General features: G+C 44.4%; 1 protein-coding gene across 4 annotated transcripts in view; it reads left to right on the top strand.

Annotated features, from left to right (window-relative positions):
• Positions 1 to 15,627, top strand: part of LOC147679840 (uncharacterized) — a 130,653-nt gene extending 115,026 nt beyond the window's left edge. For 2 of the 4 annotated variants that reach the window (XM_086943400.1, XM_086943401.1), the window contains exon 9: positions 14,972 to 15,627. In XM_086943400.1, the coding sequence (XP_086799526.1) occupies positions 14,972 to 15,197 (226 nt within the window). In that variant the 3' untranslated portion in view covers positions 15,198 to 15,627. The remainder of the gene's footprint in view (positions 1 to 14,971) is intronic. The other 2 variants (XM_086943398.1, XM_086943399.1) reach the window with 1 other exon arrangement.
• Positions 15,628 to 17,387: the final 1,760 nt, after the last annotated feature.

Consider the following 17,387-nt stretch of genomic DNA (forward strand, 5'->3'; position numbering starts at 1 on the left):
AGGCACCAAAACGCATCTGACCGGTTTGCATCTCTGAAGCTCCTGAGGACTCCGAAGATTTCTGCAACACAGGAGGCGAGTTTCCAAGTGTCCCTGAGGTCGACTAGTGCTCTCAGCAATCCTGAGACCCACAGCCCTCATGGGGACCGTGCAATCCGTACCCCTGGACACCGTGCTCTTTTGCAGCAGCATATGCTTTTCGGCGATCCCTTAGACGGTGTTTTGGGCTACTTGTAGTCCTGACCCCGAGCAGTGTTTTCACTGAAGATTACCGGCCTACACTCCACAAGTGTTCCGTGGGCTGGTATGTTGTGATTCCTCTCGAGGTCCCTTCGCGATCCCTGGTCCGTTGGCCTGTGGGTCCCTGTCAAGGCAACTTTAACTTTCAATAGGCTTTCCTGGTTGCTCCAGACGTGCCCTGACTCTCCATCGCTTGGAGAGTCTTGCGTGGGTTGCAGTGACCAAGGCTTGTTGGTGTTCAATCCGGACACTGACTCTCCAGCACTCTACATCCTTCGTGGGACAGCTCACCTCCAGACTTTGGTCGTCCTAGACGTCTCCTGGTCCCCGTGGCTGCAGAGTCAAGCTTCACCTCTTCTCACCTGAAGCACCTGATATCAATGGGCATTAGTCTACTGTGCCCCTGGTCACTGCGAAGTGACCCAGACTCTGTCCCCTTTGCTTTCAGGTTCTTCTCAGCTCCGATCAAGGCTTGGATCACACCGTACACTTTTCATCTTCCTGGCAGCAGCACTTCTTCGCATCACGCCATTGAAATCAACAAGCGTTTCCGACACCATTTGACCCCTATGCACCCGGCACTCCTGGGATAGGTAACACGGGTACCTCGGTACTCCCAAGGGTGCTAGCCTGAGAACCTTCGATGTTCCAAAGAGTTTGCTTGAAGTCCTCTCCTAAGTGTCCTTAATCTTTAAAATTCCCACCGCGGCTTTCCCATAGAGTTGTACGGAGCTCACGCCTGTGTTCTCACACTGCACACGTCCTCCGTGGGTCCCCTGTGTCACTACCTTGGGTGGTTCCTTGGGGTCCCACTGATTCTACATGCTCTATGCACTGTGCCTTGGTTGTTATACCACTTTCTTAGTATATGGTTCTGTCTCCCCCTGGAGCCTGCTGTGTATTGTGTTATTTACTATCGTTCTAGTGATTTAATATTGTGTACTTTGCGCTCTAATCTCATAAAGAGATTAGTATAGAGTGTTTAGTAATAAATACATATTTTTATAATAACACTTGTGTGGTTCTCCTTTCATTTGGTCATTCAGGTGGTTATGATCTGGTAAAACAAGCTGCTTTACATTCCTTCGAGACTTAGCCTGAAGGCTGCTTTCCATAGCTACCACTAGGATATCTTATAATAAAGGTTGTCTTTAACCTAATCATCAATAAGGGTTATTTGGACTCGTGCAAGGTACCCACTTTAATTAGTGGACAGCATATACCATGCCAACTTCCCACACAGGCTATCTGTCATTACAATGGCAGTCTTTGATTGACGGGTAAAAGATGGAAATGACCAAGAAAGTCAGTATACTGTTTATCCCCACACTCTCATGTGAGCGTGTTACACTTGAGACCTTTGTCATTTTGTACAGACATCATACACTTATGATTCCATTTCTCAACATCTCTGGCCATTCCCGGCCACCAATATGTTTCTCTCAATATTTTCTTAAGTGTCATGATACCTAAATGACAATGATGACTATACTCTAGGAAAACATTCCTGATACTGTAAGGCGGGACCAGTTTGTCCCCTCGAAAAGCAATCCATCTTCCGCACTTGGGGCCAGATGTAGGTAAATGGCATTTACCGATTCGTAGATACCGAATTTTACTGATTCGGTATTTACAAATCGGTAAATGCTATGTAGGTATTTTTACCGATTAATTTACCGAATCTGTAGAATTCGGTAATTACCGAATCTGTATTTACTGATTTGGTAATTGCCATTGATTCCTATGGGCCTTGAGGCCCATAGGAACCAATGGCAATTACCAAATCGGTAAATACAGATTCTGTAAAATTACCAAATTGACAAGGGGGACATGGTGTCACTTTGACACCCTGTTGCACCCCTGATTCAGGCTTGTGTGCCATGGGACACACATACATGCCCTTAGGGCATGTCTGTGTGCCACATGGCACAAGTGTACATGCACAGATGTGCATGTACACAGGAATTCGTTATTTACCATGCAATAGTATTACATGGTAAATAACAAATTCTTAGGGGCCTGTGGCACTGTTTGCAGTGCCACCTACATATAGATTTACCGATTCGGTAAATTTACTGAATCTGTATTTTACAGAATCTGTAAATTTACCGATTCTGTAAAATTCAGGCCCGTACATCTCAATCACCAAATACTGGTCGGTAACTGCCGAAATCGGCCGTTACCGACCGGTATTTGGTGACCTACATCTGGCCCCTAGTTCACTCTGAACTTTACATCATGACTATAATTCCATAGGAAGACTGCTTTCCTTGGGCCACCGTTTTGTGGAACTCTATAACTCTGTTAAAGACCAAGGGCCATATGTAGGTAAATGGCATTTACCGAATCGTAAATACCGAATTTTACCGATTCGGTATTTACAATTCGGTAAATGCCATGTAGGTAATTATTCTGTAAATATTACCGAATCGGTAATGTGCGGTAATTACCGAATCGGTATTTACCGATTCGGTAATTGCCATTGATTCCTATGGGCCTTGAGGCCCATAGGAATCAAAGGCAATTACCGAATCGGTAAATACTGATTCGGTAATTTTACCGATTTGTCAAGGGGGACATGGTGTCACTTTGACACCCTGTTGCACCCCTGATTTGGGCTTGTGTGCAATGTGACACACATACATGCCCTTAGGGCATGTATGTGTGCCACATGGCACAGGTGTACATGCACAGATGTGCATGTACACAGAAATTCGTTATTTACCATGCCATTGTATTTCATGGTAAATAACGAATTTCTAAGGGCCTCTACATCCCAAATTTCCGATTCTGTACATTTACTGAATCGGTACTTTACCGATTCGGTAAAATTACCGAATCGGTAAATATACAGAATCGGTAATTTTCTGGCCCCCTACATCTGGAATTACGAATACCAGTCGGTAACGGCCGAAATCGGCCGTTACCGACCGGTATTTTGCCACCTACATATGGCCCCTTATCACTAGCAAGAACTTTTCCTCCAACCTTCTTCATACGCTTTTCACTTGTTCCAAAACACCCTTGCTACAAAACAATCATCTTGCTGCTCATCATCACTTACAAGTTCCTGGTCAGAACACAGTTGCGGAAGATGGAAAGAAATTCGGTATTCCTGTTTTGCCCACCTGGAATGTGTTCAACAACAAAATGATGCTTTAAAGGTTTCACACACTGATTCATCTGGCAGTAGCTTTGGTTGAATGCACATTAGTGCCTTTCAAAATGGGTGCTTGTGGTCAGTGCGTGATAGAAATTTGTTTTCTCAAACATAAACTTTGAAATGTTGAGCAGCTCTGGTACAAGCATCTTCTGCTCTATAACGGAGTAAGATCTTTCTTGATTCTTAAGAGTACGTGAAGCAAATGCTTTAATACATTCTGAAACACCCTTCCCATGCAACAATCCAGCCCCCAAACTACAGCACTACATCAAACATAATGCATAAAGTCTCACCAGATGAAAATGGACTCTAAAGTGGGGCAGTAATCAATTCTGTCTTTAGTTTCTTCAAGGCTTTATCTTGTTCCACACTCCACACAAAGTTTACAATTTTCATAAGCAATGAATTAAGTAGTTCTACCTTTGTTGCAAAAATGTTGGATAACTTTGGCATTGTGCAAGCAAACACACCCAGGTACACCTGAATGTGCTCTTTGTCAATCAGGACTGGTACTTCTTTGACAGCTTTTAGTAAACCAGGACATGGAGCAACACCCTTACCGGAAACAACATGCCTCAGATACTCCACCTCTAGCACTTGGAATACACTTTTGTCTTTCCTTTACCTCAGCACCTTACGTCTGAGTGTACTAAGAACTTCATCCAGTCTTTGTCCGTGTTCATCATGATTTTTTCCAAATACAAGTATGTCATCCTGAAATACTAATACTCCAGGAATACCTTTAAACACATCACTGATAACTGGTATTGCACCGTTATAACGCAACTTTTACAACGCACTACCATTACATCGCAACTTTTACAACGCAAATACCATTACAATGCATGCCATTACAACGCATGTCATTACATAGCAGATACTATTACAACGCATGCCATTACATCGTAAGTATATAATTTGTATTTTATTTAACATTATTTTATTAATTTAATTAATATTAAAAATAAAATAAAATATTAATATATTAATTTAAGTAATTTGGGGTTTTTTTAGGTTTTAGGGCTGGGCTTGGTTTTTGGGGTACAGGGGTATTTTTAGGTTTTAGGGCTGGGTTTGGATTTTGGGGTACAGGGGTATTTTTAGGTTTTAGAGCTAGGTTTGCTTTTTGGGGTACAGGGGTATTTTTAGGTTTTAGGGCTGGGTTTGGTTTTTGGGGTACAGGGGTATTTTTAGGTTTTAGGGCTGGGTTTGGTTTTTGGGGTACAGGGGTATTTTTAGGTTTTAGGGCCTGGGTTTGGTTTTTGGGGTACAGGGGTATTTTTAGGTTTTAGGGCTGGGTTTGGTTTTTGGGGTACAGGGGTATTTTTAGGTTTTAGGGCTAGGTTTGGTTTTTGGGGTACAGGGGTATTTTTTGGTTTTAGGGCTGGGTTTGGTTTTTGGGGTACAGGGGTATTAAGGTTTTAGGGCTGGGTTTGGTTTTTGGGGTACAGGGGTATTTTTAGGTTTTAGGGCTGGGTTTGGTTTTTGGGGTACAGGGGTATTTTTAGGTTTTAGGGCTGGGTTTGGTTTTTGGGGTACAGGGGTATTTTTAGGTTTTAGGGCCTGGGTTTGGTTTTTGGGGTACAGGGGTATTTTTAGGTTTTAGGGCTGGGTTTGGTTTTTGGGGTACAGGGGTATTTTTAGGTTTTAGGGCTAGGTTTGGTTTTTGGGGTACAGGGGTATTTTTTGGTTTTAGGGCTGGGTTTGGTTTTTGGGGTACAGGGGTATTAAGGTTTTAGGGCTGGGTTTGGTTTTTGGGGTACAGGGGTATTTTTAGGTTTTAGGGCTGGGTTTGGTTTTTGGGGTACAGGGGTATTTTTAGGTTTTAGGGCTAGGTTTGGTTTTTGGGGTACAGGGGTATTACGTCTTTAAATACATAAATTAATTAAATTAATTTAATTAGATTTAATTAAATTAATTACAATATTTACAATTATTAAATTAATTGAATTACATTACTAAAATTAAATTAATTACTTTTTTTATTTATTTTATTTATTAAAAATAAATAATATTATTTAAAAATTTTAAATTAATTAAATTCCTTTAATTATATTACATTAAATTATATTAAGTATTTTAATTTTATTTCAATTATATTTATTGTAATACATTACATCGTATTATTTACTATTTATAAATGTATTATATTTCATTAATTATCTTATATTAAATAAATTAAATTAATTACAATTTTAATTAAATTACTATAATTAAATAATTACTGTTTAAAATGTTTTTACATTATATTTATTAAATTAAATTAATTAAATTAACTTTATTACTTTTTTTAAAAAAAGATATACTTACGATGTAATGGCATGCGTTGTAATAGTATCTGCTATGTAATAACATGCGTTGTAATGGCATGCATTGTAATGGTACCTGCGTTGTAAAAATTGCGTTGTAACGGTCTGTGTTGTAAAATAACGCGTTATAACGTCATAGATCCCTGATAACTTGCTGAAGTACAGCAGCAGCTGAGGCAAGTTCCAAGGCATCCTGCAATATTGAAATACCCCAGATGGAGTGACAAAAGTTGTGAGAAGCTTAGACTTTTCAGCCAATGCCACTTCATAATATGCAAGCAGAACGTATATCAAGCTTTGAAAAACAATTTGCTCCAGCCAATATAACAATCATCTCAACAGTTTTGGGTAAAGTATGACCATCTACCCAGATTTACTTGTTAAAGCTCCTAAGGTCAGCACACATCCTTATCTCCTTGCTTTTCTGGCATGCAACCATGATTGTCAACAACAAAAATGAAGATTATGTGGCCTTAATACCACCCTTAGAACACAGCTGCTGAATAAGCTTCCTCAACCCTTGTCTTTCAGACATGGGTGCAAACCTCAGTGTATGTTTCAGTGGTAAGATTCCTTCTTTGTGCTTGAAAGCATGTTCAAAACCCTGAAGTTTTAATAGTTTCTCTTCAAAAACTTCAGAATTCCTCTCTAAGATACTCTGATGAGCAAATGAATTTCCCATTGCCACATTCACATCATCAATACTTAATATTTGTTGGACACACCCAGGTTTTAAGAGTTGTATCCAAACATCCTTGATAATGCTACCCAAGAATGTTAGGGCCAGAATGTGAAATATCAACTTTTCCTAGAACTTCTCATCCTTCAAGTGTAATTGTTAATATGAAAAAATACCCCAAAAGTTCCTTTCTTGTACTGTCATAATCTTGAGGAGTTGCATCGAAAGGGCATAACCCTTTCTGCGAAAAATTTAGTTCAAATGTATTTCTGGAAATAATAATTTTCAAAACAGAATCTGTCAATAAAGGTATCCACGCCTAACCATCAATAACATTCTCAATCTGATCTTTGGAAAAATCATCCTCTTTTTTTTTATGCACACACAGTACCAAATTGTCTGTGTTACTGGTCAGATCTTTTTCATTTCCAGCCTCCTCACATACAGTGTTGACATCGGATGATTTATTATTCATCCTGCAAACTGGCTAGCTGACACCACACTTGAAACACTGCGTACCCATTGCAGGACACAGCAAGAAGCAACAAGAAATTTCGATCCCCAACGAAAACAAGATCCAACAACACTCTTCTTCTTTTGCGCACAATTGAGTTTGTTGTACTTGTTGCCTTTCCCAACACAGACTGCATTTCAGTCTCTTTATTCAACATTTGAACACACTCTGGAGTCTTGTATTGTGTTGGCATTTACCATTGTTTCCTCAAGAGGTTTTTGCAAGTCAGTAATCTTGCCTGTATTTTTTTATTAAAACATCTTGTAACTAATTGGTCTTTGATGAGCTGGTCTGTGAAAGAATGGAGCTTGCATTTTTTACGCCAAAACTCTTAAGAGAATCTCCATACATATCAATAGTTACAGTAGCTAAATGTTCCCTAGGAAATAACTTGCCCCTTCTGACCACTAAATAAGGTAGCTTAGACAAAAGTCTCTCCAAACTTTTGACAGCTTCCTCATATTCGTCAAGTTGTTCATCTTCAGACATAAAAATAGGCAAATGTTCAAGAATGTCCTGACCTTCCATGCCCAAAGAATGTTCAACTAACCATCTCTTTCTGGTCAAGTTTGAACTTGAACCCATTAATGGCACCAGAAAAAGCATTTCAAACCTTGAATCAGTCCTTCCATTGAATGAATGAATGAAAACAGATTTATATAGCGCTACTAAGCCCAATGGGCGTCAAGGCGCCTAACCAAAAAGAAGCTCGCTGGAGCAAAAATATTCTCTTACTGGTAGGCCTTGATAAAGCACCAAGTTTTGAGCGCTTTTTTGAAGAGGGACAAGGACGGTTGGGCCTTAATCTCCAGTGGGAGTGAGTTCCACAACCGAGGGGCAACGATGGAAAATGCTCTGCTGCCCAAACGGACCTTCCTAGCACGGGGAACAACAAGCAGATTCATCTCCGACGATCTGAGGGTCCTACTGGGCACATGGCGTATTAGAAGGAAGCCCAGGGGATCCAAAGGACCAGCTGCGAGAGCTCTATAGGCCAGGCACAGGATCTTAAATGAGATCCTCTGTTGTATGGGAAGCCAATGCAGGCTCTTTCTGGCCATTGTAGCAGAGGATGCATTGGGTAGGGCCAAGACAAATGTCGCAGCCGCCTTCTGGACAACCTGAAGGCGCTGGATGAGGCCCTTGTTGGAGACTGCATAAAGTGCATTACAATAATCCAACCTGGAACCCACTAATGCAACCACAGTCTGTTTACGTGCTTGGGGAGAGAGATAGTGCAAGATTTTTTTAAGAATCTTAATAACCGGGAGGAGCCAAGATGGCGGCGGAGACGGACGTGTAGACGCCCGGCTCCCTGATCCTGTACTCCCGGCACTATTATCCTGAGCCTTATCCTTCACGGCGCTACCGTCGAACCACGGGGGTAGCGCGCTGCTGCCGGGGGTGTTTTCCCGGTTTCCCCACCTGCCTGCAAGACGGAGATATAGGCGTTCTGCCCGCCGTCCATTGTCTACTCGGAGACCGGACCCCTTGCTGCTGTGAACCGCCCGAGCGGCTGGAGGACCCGCGGCTGACCGATGAGCGGGGGCGCTGGCACCCTCTGCCGCTCTGCGGACTGTGGCTGCGCCCGCACTGGATTTCTCCCTTGGGACGGAGAACTGACTGACTGAGGGTCCGCTCCGCTGCCCCTTCACTGTGCAGAGCCGAGGTGAGCCGCGCTGGGGGTTTCTTCATTGTCGGCAAGGAACTGACCGCTGGGACGCTGTTTCCTTTGCTGAGCCTACACGAGGTGGATTGTATCACTTGTCCAGGTGTAGTGTGGTGCCCGGACCGGGTCGTGAGTTTGCCCCCCCCCCCCCACCCCCCCCCCCCCCCCTCCCCCCCCCACTGTCTATTGTGCGACTTGCCTACGCCTCCGGTGCTCCCCTACCTGTTTGGAAAATGGCGGCCGTCCCCCCTGTGCCAGTGGTGGATTTCATCTCGGCCCCTGACTGGGTTGCCCCGCATGGCCTCGGAAGGCATGTGGATCGCTGGGGCGCGCTGCAGACTGTGAATGCCTTGAGTCAGCCGACTGTGCCCACCGCCGTCACCGTCCTTGAAGCGATTGTTGATTTACGGGCGCAATGGCTGGAATGCTCCCGCGCTCTCGGCGCGAAGCTGGATGTAGCCGCTCTTGGTTTACAGAGTATAACGTCTACCGGCTCCCCTTGCTGCACCGACCGCTCCCCCCCCCTTGCAGTGCCATTGCCACAGTGTTACTGTCTGCTTGCTAACTGGAACAGCTTCCTGACAGCGACTATTCAGCTGGATTATGGCCAGTCCGTACCTCCGCTGCTACAATGTTTCCTACCCTGCCCCAGCTTTCATTCTTGGATACTAAGTCGCTGTTCCTGCTTGTGGATCCTCTGGCTCTGTTGCTGCTCGCCTTGACTGTATATCGCAAGTGGGGTGAGATCTTATTTAACTGGCTTATTCACTGCTGGGCGGCATTGGGAGCAGTACTCTTCTACATCGTTATCTTTCCATCTGGCTGGTGGCGTCCATTTTGTGTCCATTTTGAGGGCGGCCATCTTACCCCTTTGTTCTATATGGGGCGGCCATATCTCCGGAGCCACGTACAGGGGGACACCTGAAATCGGGCCAGGGCTAGGAAAGCTTGTTTTTCTTGTTATTGGACGCCCTCCTAGACCCTATCAAACGCTTCGACCGGGGCTGCAGTGGTCTCCCCCGCTGCTCTTGCTTAATTGACTGGCTGGGACCCGGACTGGAACACTTGCTGCCACATTGGTGTAGATACATTTGTGTGTTCCCCTACTCTCGTCTGCGATTGCTATTACGTGACATGTCTGTTTTCATTACGGGTATCACCTGATGCATCAGATTTTTGGTTTTTCACACGATGTGGATGTAATTGGTGGCTGGGAACCCGGGGACGACTGGGACTGTGGGTGGTACTAAATTTGTTCTGATCAGCTGAGAGGGACTCGGGTTGGGACGTAGACTGGATGTCTGTAGGGGCTCTGCTTAGGAGTCCCACCTCTTTCGTGATAGGGTCGCTTGTAATGCTCTGATGTAGTAAATGTGGTGTAGAACTTGAGCGGGTGGTGGCGAACGGGGATTAGTCCATATGGCCCTCCTCCGGGGTTCGTTCTTTTATGGGAGTTTTAGATTAGAAATTCTTTTCTTGCTCCCTATATCTAAGGTGATCTTATATTTTTCTTTCTTCCTCTTACTCTCTATTCTATATTTCGGGTTTATGGGGCGACAGACGCGCTGCAGGGGGGGGGATAGGCCGTAGCCTTCGCATGCGTGTAGGGTGGGGGTTGGGGGATGGGTTTTTCGTTTCTTTTTGTTCCTATGGTGCCTTGTTTTTTCTTCCCTTTATTTATCTCTATCCTTTTTCTCTCTTGGGTTTGTGTTGATGTTGCTGGCGGGCGGGTGGCGGTGGATTACTGTTAGGACCTTGGATCTGCCTTCTTGAGGCGTACACTTTGGCCGCCATGCCGCCGGGTGGGGTTTGTCATCTGAGCAGATGGGTTGTGTGTGCTTCCATCATTACTACCATCTCACGTCTCCAGGTACCCTGGTCTTTTTTCGATTATGTTTCTTATTGTAACGGAATAGTTGGACATTGATGCTTGCTATGAAAACCTTTAAAATTAACCTTCATCACTCCTGAGGCGCGGTAGCACGCTACCCCCAGTGTAACTGCTAAATGCTTACCCATTGATACTGATATGCTACTGCGTCGCTGCATCGTATGCTTTTGTGCTTAACAGTTTTGTGGCCGGCCTGAGGGTTGTAGGCCACTATTTGTATTTCTCTGATGCACCAATAAAGGTTTTCAAAAATTAAAAAAAAAAAAAGAATCTTAATAACCCCCCAGCAAGTGGCCACTGTTCTATTGACCTGTAGAGTCATGGACAGTGATGTGTCAAATATAACGCCGAGATTTCTGGCCGATTGGGAGGAAGATGGACAAGTTCCCAGAGATGGAGGCCACCACTCGCTAGACCAGATGTCCTGGTCTTTGCCAAAGACCAGGATCTCTGTTTTGTCGCCGTTCAACTTTAGGGAGTTTTGGATCATCCACTCCGAGACTGTCTGCATACAAGTCCTAAAGTTGGCGGCGGATGTGGTAACAGAGTGAGCCAGGGACACCATAATTTGGGTGTCATCGGCGTATGACACAACCTTCATCCCCTGCGATTTTACTAACCTGGCGAGGGGTGCCACATAGATGTTGAATAGGGTCGGACTCAAGGCCGACCCCTGTGGCACCCCATACTGCAAGGATTTAGCAGGGGAGAGGAACTCTCCAAGCATGACTCTCTGCTCTCTTAGATGTAAGAAAGAGTGCAGAAGGCTCAGGGCCGGACCCGCAATCCCTGCCTCCCTCAAACGTGATGTTAAAGTAGAGGGAGACAGGGTATCAAACGCTGCTGTGAGGTCAAGTAAGACCAACACAGTGGTTTGGCCCAAATCCACCTTCAGGCGGATGTTATTCACAACCATAGTGAGTGCCGATTCAGTACTATGGGCCTTTCTGAATCCATGCTGGGAGCTATCTAAGAACCAGAGGAATCCAGAAAGGTAGATAGATGTAAATTCAGGTGTGATTCGAGCATTTTTGCAGGGGCAGGTAGCAAGGAGATAGGTCTAAAATTCTTAAGCTGTTCGGGGTCCAGGGTAGGTTTCTTCAGAAGGGGCTTCACTATCGCCCTTTTCCAAACCAAAGGGAAGGTACCCTGAGCCATGGCACCATTCATCACCTCAAGAAGAGGCGGAAGAAGCGTGTGCCTACATTCCTTCAAAACCTCCAAAGGACATGGGTCCAAAGGTGAGGCCGACTTTGTCCGGTCCAACAGGAGATCAAGCCCATCAAGGGAGAGCGGGGGGAAATGAGTGAGGGTCTTGGTGGAGTCTCTCGACCAAGACTCCAGATTAGCTAGAGTTTGAAAGGAAAAATCCCCCAAAGTGTTCCTCTGAGTTTCCAGGGCAAGATATATATCCTCAATTTTTCATGGAAAAACTCGGAGATATTATTGCACAGCTCCTGTGAGCCCACAACTGGATCAGGCACTTGGAGGGTACAAAGAGAATCCACTATTTAAAAAAGTTCCCTAGACGAGGTGAGGGATGTAGTGAGATTTAGGAAAAACTCCTGTTTTTCCCTAATTACACTAGCCTTGTATTCTCTCAACAGACGCTTGTGTGCATCTCTTTCTGTGGGGTCCCAGGCCTTCCTCCATCTTCTCTCCTGTCTCCTGCAACTCTGTCTCAAAAGTCTTAACGGCTCTGTGAACCAGGGAGCAGAGGGTTTACGCCGTGCCGAGTATCGATGAGATGCAGGGGCTAGTTCATCAACAGCTTTGGTAATGGAGTTAGCAAGCTCTTGGGCTGCCTCGTCCGCTTCTCTCAAAGAGAAGTGCTCGCAGGTCTTTATATAAGGAGCAAGGACTTCGTTGGTAATATTCCTAAAACTCCTTTTAGGACCTCTATTGATAGCAGCCAGGGCAGGCATCTCTGCCAAGGCAGATGCTAGTTCAAGGGGCACTGCCAAATGGTCTGACCAGACTAAAGGCACCGGAAGCCCAGCTGAAAGTCTGGGGTCATTAGTGAACACACCATCTAAGATGTGACCTGCCTGATGTGTTGGGCTATGCACCAATTGGGTGCACTCACAAGCTCCAAGTGAGTCCACCAACATAGCGGTGTCAGTATCCCCCAAATTATCCAAATGGAAATTAAGGTCCCCTAAGATAGTATGGTGGGGTTTGCCAAAATAAGGTTCAAGAATTCTCAGGAGATCACCGCTAAAACCGGCTCTCGGGCCAAGCGGTCTGTAAATGAGAATACCGGTAAAAGAGACCGAAGGAGCACATAAAATAGAGAAGTACAGTGCCTCAAAAGGGTCCGAGGGCTCAGACAGAGCTTTTATAGTACAGGGCAGAGAGGCTTTACAAAGAACGGCCAACCTCTCTCCCCCCCCCCCCCCCCCCCCCCTCTGCGTTTAAATCTATCCTGTCTAAGCAGTTTAAAGCCATCAGGAATTGCCAACAATAAATCATGTCCTGAAGACTCAGAAGCCCACGTTTCCGTCACAAACACCCAATCGGGTTGTCTATCCGACACAAACTCGTGAAAGGCGATGTTATTTTTGACGAGAGACCTAGCGTTGACCAGAAAGCCCTTTCTAGATGGAATGACCCCAGGTGACGTCAACGAGTTCTGAGGACTACTCTCAGGGGTAGTGGGTGACAAGAGAACCGACTTGCAGGTGTGGCAAAGGGAGGAGTGTAATATACCCTCCGGAGAAAATGTGTGATGACAGGGCAGAGGGGACGGTTTAAGAGCCAATATCTCCCGTGAAGTGTAACCGGTTACCTGTGGTAAAGAACAAGGGGGTCCAGCCCGTCCTCAGCGCGGACGGGCGCAGACGGGCTGAACTCAGGCGTAACTCCGGCGTCCCCGCTGCGCGTCAGCATGACCTCCTTTTCAAGACGGCTAGCGTCCTTATGACGACTAGAACGTCAGATCTCCCAAATGGCGCCGGCAGGCGTCCCAGAGTACACCCAATATGGCCGCCACGGAATCAATCCGAACCGGGAAGAGGGCCCGCCCAACAGAGGTGGGTTTCAAGCAATTATGGTGCAAGTGGGGGGCTGGAGGCTAAAAACAAGGGATAATGCCCAAATAAAAATGTTAACGCAAATACAAAACAAGGAGCTTTAAAATCTCACGAATGGCCGCTATTCAATCAGGAGCCACACACAGCGCGCAGGTAACGCTCTGGGTGAGCTAGCATTCAATGGTGAGCTACCATTGAATGGGCTGTTCTCCTGGTGATTGCAGAAAGGGTGGTGGAGAACTAATAGATGGTATAGTAGAAATTTGGAAATATATTAAATTATTCCTTTAAGCAATAAAGTGTATGCATATCAGATTGGTTACAAGCAGACAGCCAATAATAGAATAGTGGTAGATCAGGCAAATAAATGTAACAAAATGGCAGATCAGAAACAACAACAAAAAAGTCAGGCACCGTAATTTAATTGCATCTTGAAAAGGTCAGCATCTTTTTTCATGACAAGATTGTTGCAGGACGTGTTTAACACTAGTGTGCGTGCTTGCAACATCAGTATGAAGGAGAGAACAAGCCCATAGTAATGGCGGAATAGAACACAGCAACCGTTGCATTCAAATTCTTCTCAGTGTAGCAGCCCGTAGACACAAAGCGTCTGCCGATTTCGCCTCACCTAAGCACGATCCGACAATGATGTCACAGCCATTAAACTTCTTGTGCACCACCACTGACTCCTGTCGTACATATTCACTACTCAGTAAGATGGCGGTCTCTGGCCCTATATTCAGCACATCGCCAGCGTTAAGATGACGGAATGATCGGGCGGCAAGAGCGTCCAAGGTGGAGAAGGTATTTATTTTAATTACCAAAAAGTCGTATTCAAACAGGTAGCTCCGAAACTCCACAAGACTCCTCTTCCTCCATCTCTCTCCCATGGCTGTGTCATCTCTACACTCCAGTTGTGGAATGCCGAGATGTCACGCATCAGCCGGAAAAGCAAGGTACATAACTGGATTCTCAGTCAAACTGGGAATATTTAAAAAAAACATGTAAATCTATATAGATACAAAACTGGAAACCTGTTGTTACAGGTAAGTAAACTTTTCTTTAATAGCATCATGTCCTCCTCAAGACCACATGCTTTGATAATTAGCTGCTGTCTGAAATTGATCAGCGTGTCAGGAATGCTTTGAATGATAAGAAAGTGCAAAGGGTGCTTAAGTTGGGGCTGAGTGCTACAAGTATTCTAGTTCCTATGTTGGGGGGTTTCTAGAACTTAGCCTGAATTGTTAAACTGTGCTCACTTTATTCATAACCTGTACAGATGCAGAAAAGTTGTTTTAGTAGTGTGTGTTTTGATCTATTGTAAGCCAAGTGCTCCTGAAAAACCCTGTGAACTTGCAGATGTGTTTAGCAGTATCAAATATTTTTTTTAAAAAATTGGGGGTGGGGGGGGGGGGGGAGAGGAATCCCTCCCCATAAGCCTTGGTCTCATCACTTGTTTTTATCTTTATACCAGCAGGGTGAAGGAACCTACCGTAGCAGCAGCCTGGAAGGTGCTCACCCCTGTGCGGCGTTCTTTGCGTATAGAGCGTTCTGTTTCTCGCTATCCAGAGACTGTGATGGAGCACGACACTGTGGTTGCCTCCCTAAATGACCTGCTGGACGCTGATGAGAGCTGCTTTGTGTATCGGCAAAATGAAGCCCTCCCAAAGGAAGTGGACTCCAAAATTCGAGCATTATAGCTGTTGTTCACAGGGAATCCAGTTTTCATCGTACATTGTTCGTGGCATCTAGTATAGGAGGTTTGGCACTCCCTCCAATTAACTAGCGAATCAAGCATCAGAGTTTGAATTTAATGGGGTCTTGCGATGGGACCCAGTAATCTCTTGTGATGTGTGCCTTCTGTACCGCTATTTAGACTCGCTTTATGCTTTTGCACGGCTGGTTGTGGCGAAAGGAACAATAATGCACTTGTCCACAGTAAAATAAAACTATCAATTGTTTGCTGTGATCTTGTTGACTGAAAACATGAAAAAAAAACTAATATAAATTATATAATTAAATAATATTCCATTAATTACTATAACCCTGTCCTAATTGTAAGAGGGCTCTGAATAAAATGAATTAAGACTGTACAAATAAAAGCAGAAGCAGCTTTTGTAATAAAACAAGTGCCGATGTGTATTGACTCATGTTTAAAGTGTGCAATAGAGGTGATAAGTAACGTTTTCTGGGTGATACATAACATTTACAAAACAGTGTAAAATGCTTGGAACTGATTGCATATCACAAGGGCAACGTAAAGTTTCTGGGTGGAAAAAAGCACAATGTGGAAATGACACTAAAAAGTGTGCCATATTGAATCAGAAACTAGTCAAGTAATATCTGTGCTGGGGGTTTCTCAAAAAGTAGATATGGTTCCGCAGAGGCTGTGAACGAGTAATGGCATGTATTGTAACAGAGATCTTATTTGTTTCCCTCGTGAATCTAACCTTAGCACTATGATCCCAGAACAACTGCTTTACGTTTTCCTTTGTTAAGCTGTTGCTAGAGTCTGTTTTAAAAAAGTGTCTGGGAACATAAAGCAAGCAGCAAGTATCCTTGATGTGCAGAAGCCCCAGAATGCTGTTCCTTTTATCCAAAAATAAACAATATAGCAGTATTGACCTAGTCAAATTTGCTTCTGGTTTAGTTCAAATGGAGACCCATAATAGCAGAGGGATAGTTTTAATCTCCAAATGTCACTTTATCTGGCCTCCTAATCTGTCGTCCACCAGGTCCACACGGAAAATTCCTAGAAGAATTGCCCGAAGTTTTGACCAGTCTCGTACTTAAAAAAAAAAGGCACATTAATATTTTCGGAGACCTGAACTTGCACCTAGAAAATAAGGAACTCACTAGCCCAAAGCGCCTCCTTTCAGATCTGGAAAGTCTACAGTTGACTCAGCTGGTAACATCAGCCACTCATAATAAGGGACATACCCTAGATCTGGTAATCACAAACAACCCAGACATGAAAGTAGCACCTCCAATACCAGTTCCCTAGTCAGATCACTTTTTTATCCCAATAGAAGTAAGGAAGCCAGGAAGATAACAGTGGAAGTTCAGTCCTGGAAAAGACGAAAAAAAGAGCTGGGCCAAGATTAACCAGCTAGAATGGCAGAAAACCCTAATAAACACATCACGTTTAGAAACAGATGAGCAAGGCCCAGTGGAAGAAGGGTATTCAAGATAGGTATCATGGATTGACAAATCTCTGGACCTAGTAGCCCCCAAATCAGTGATGAAACCTAAAACCAGAACGAGATCCGAGAGATGGTTCAACCCTCAGCTCCTAGAATTAGAAAAGCAGTGCAAAAGGCTTGAAAGGGAGTGGAGGAAAACCTACGAGCCATCATTAAAATCTGATTACAAAAAGGCCATCAGGAACTACCACGAGAATATCAAATTAAGCCAAGCAAAATTCTTTGAGGAAAAAATAAATAATGCACAGAATTCCTCAAAGGAATTATTCCAAGTAATCAAGCTACTAACTAACTCAAGCCCTACCGAAACATCGGTAGAGAGATGTAATGAGCTGGCCACATACTTTCTTTCGAGAGTAGTGGACATATTCAGCAATGTTAAGAACTTGGGGGACACAGTTTCAGAGAGGGAAAAAGACAGAGTTAGTATCTCCACAACAAGTGTTGACACATTTCCCACCTATGGAACAGAATGAAGTTATAGCACTGATGGAAAAGGTGAAGTCCGGCTCTCCGCTGGACCCAGTCCCACCACAAAAACTTAAGACAGTAGCACCCATCATTACACCAAAGCTACTGAGGATACTGAATCAATCCCTGGAATCAGGTGAAGTTCCAGGGACATGGAAACACGCAGTGATAAAACCCCTACTAAAAAAAGCTAATGCAGAGCCTGTACAGCTGGGC

This window comes from Lissotriton vulgaris, chromosome 11 (genome assembly GCF_964263255.1).
Source record: "Lissotriton vulgaris chromosome 11, aLisVul1.2, whole genome shotgun sequence".
NCBI classification, from domain to species: Eukaryota; Metazoa; Chordata; class Amphibia; order Caudata; family Salamandridae; genus Lissotriton; species Lissotriton vulgaris.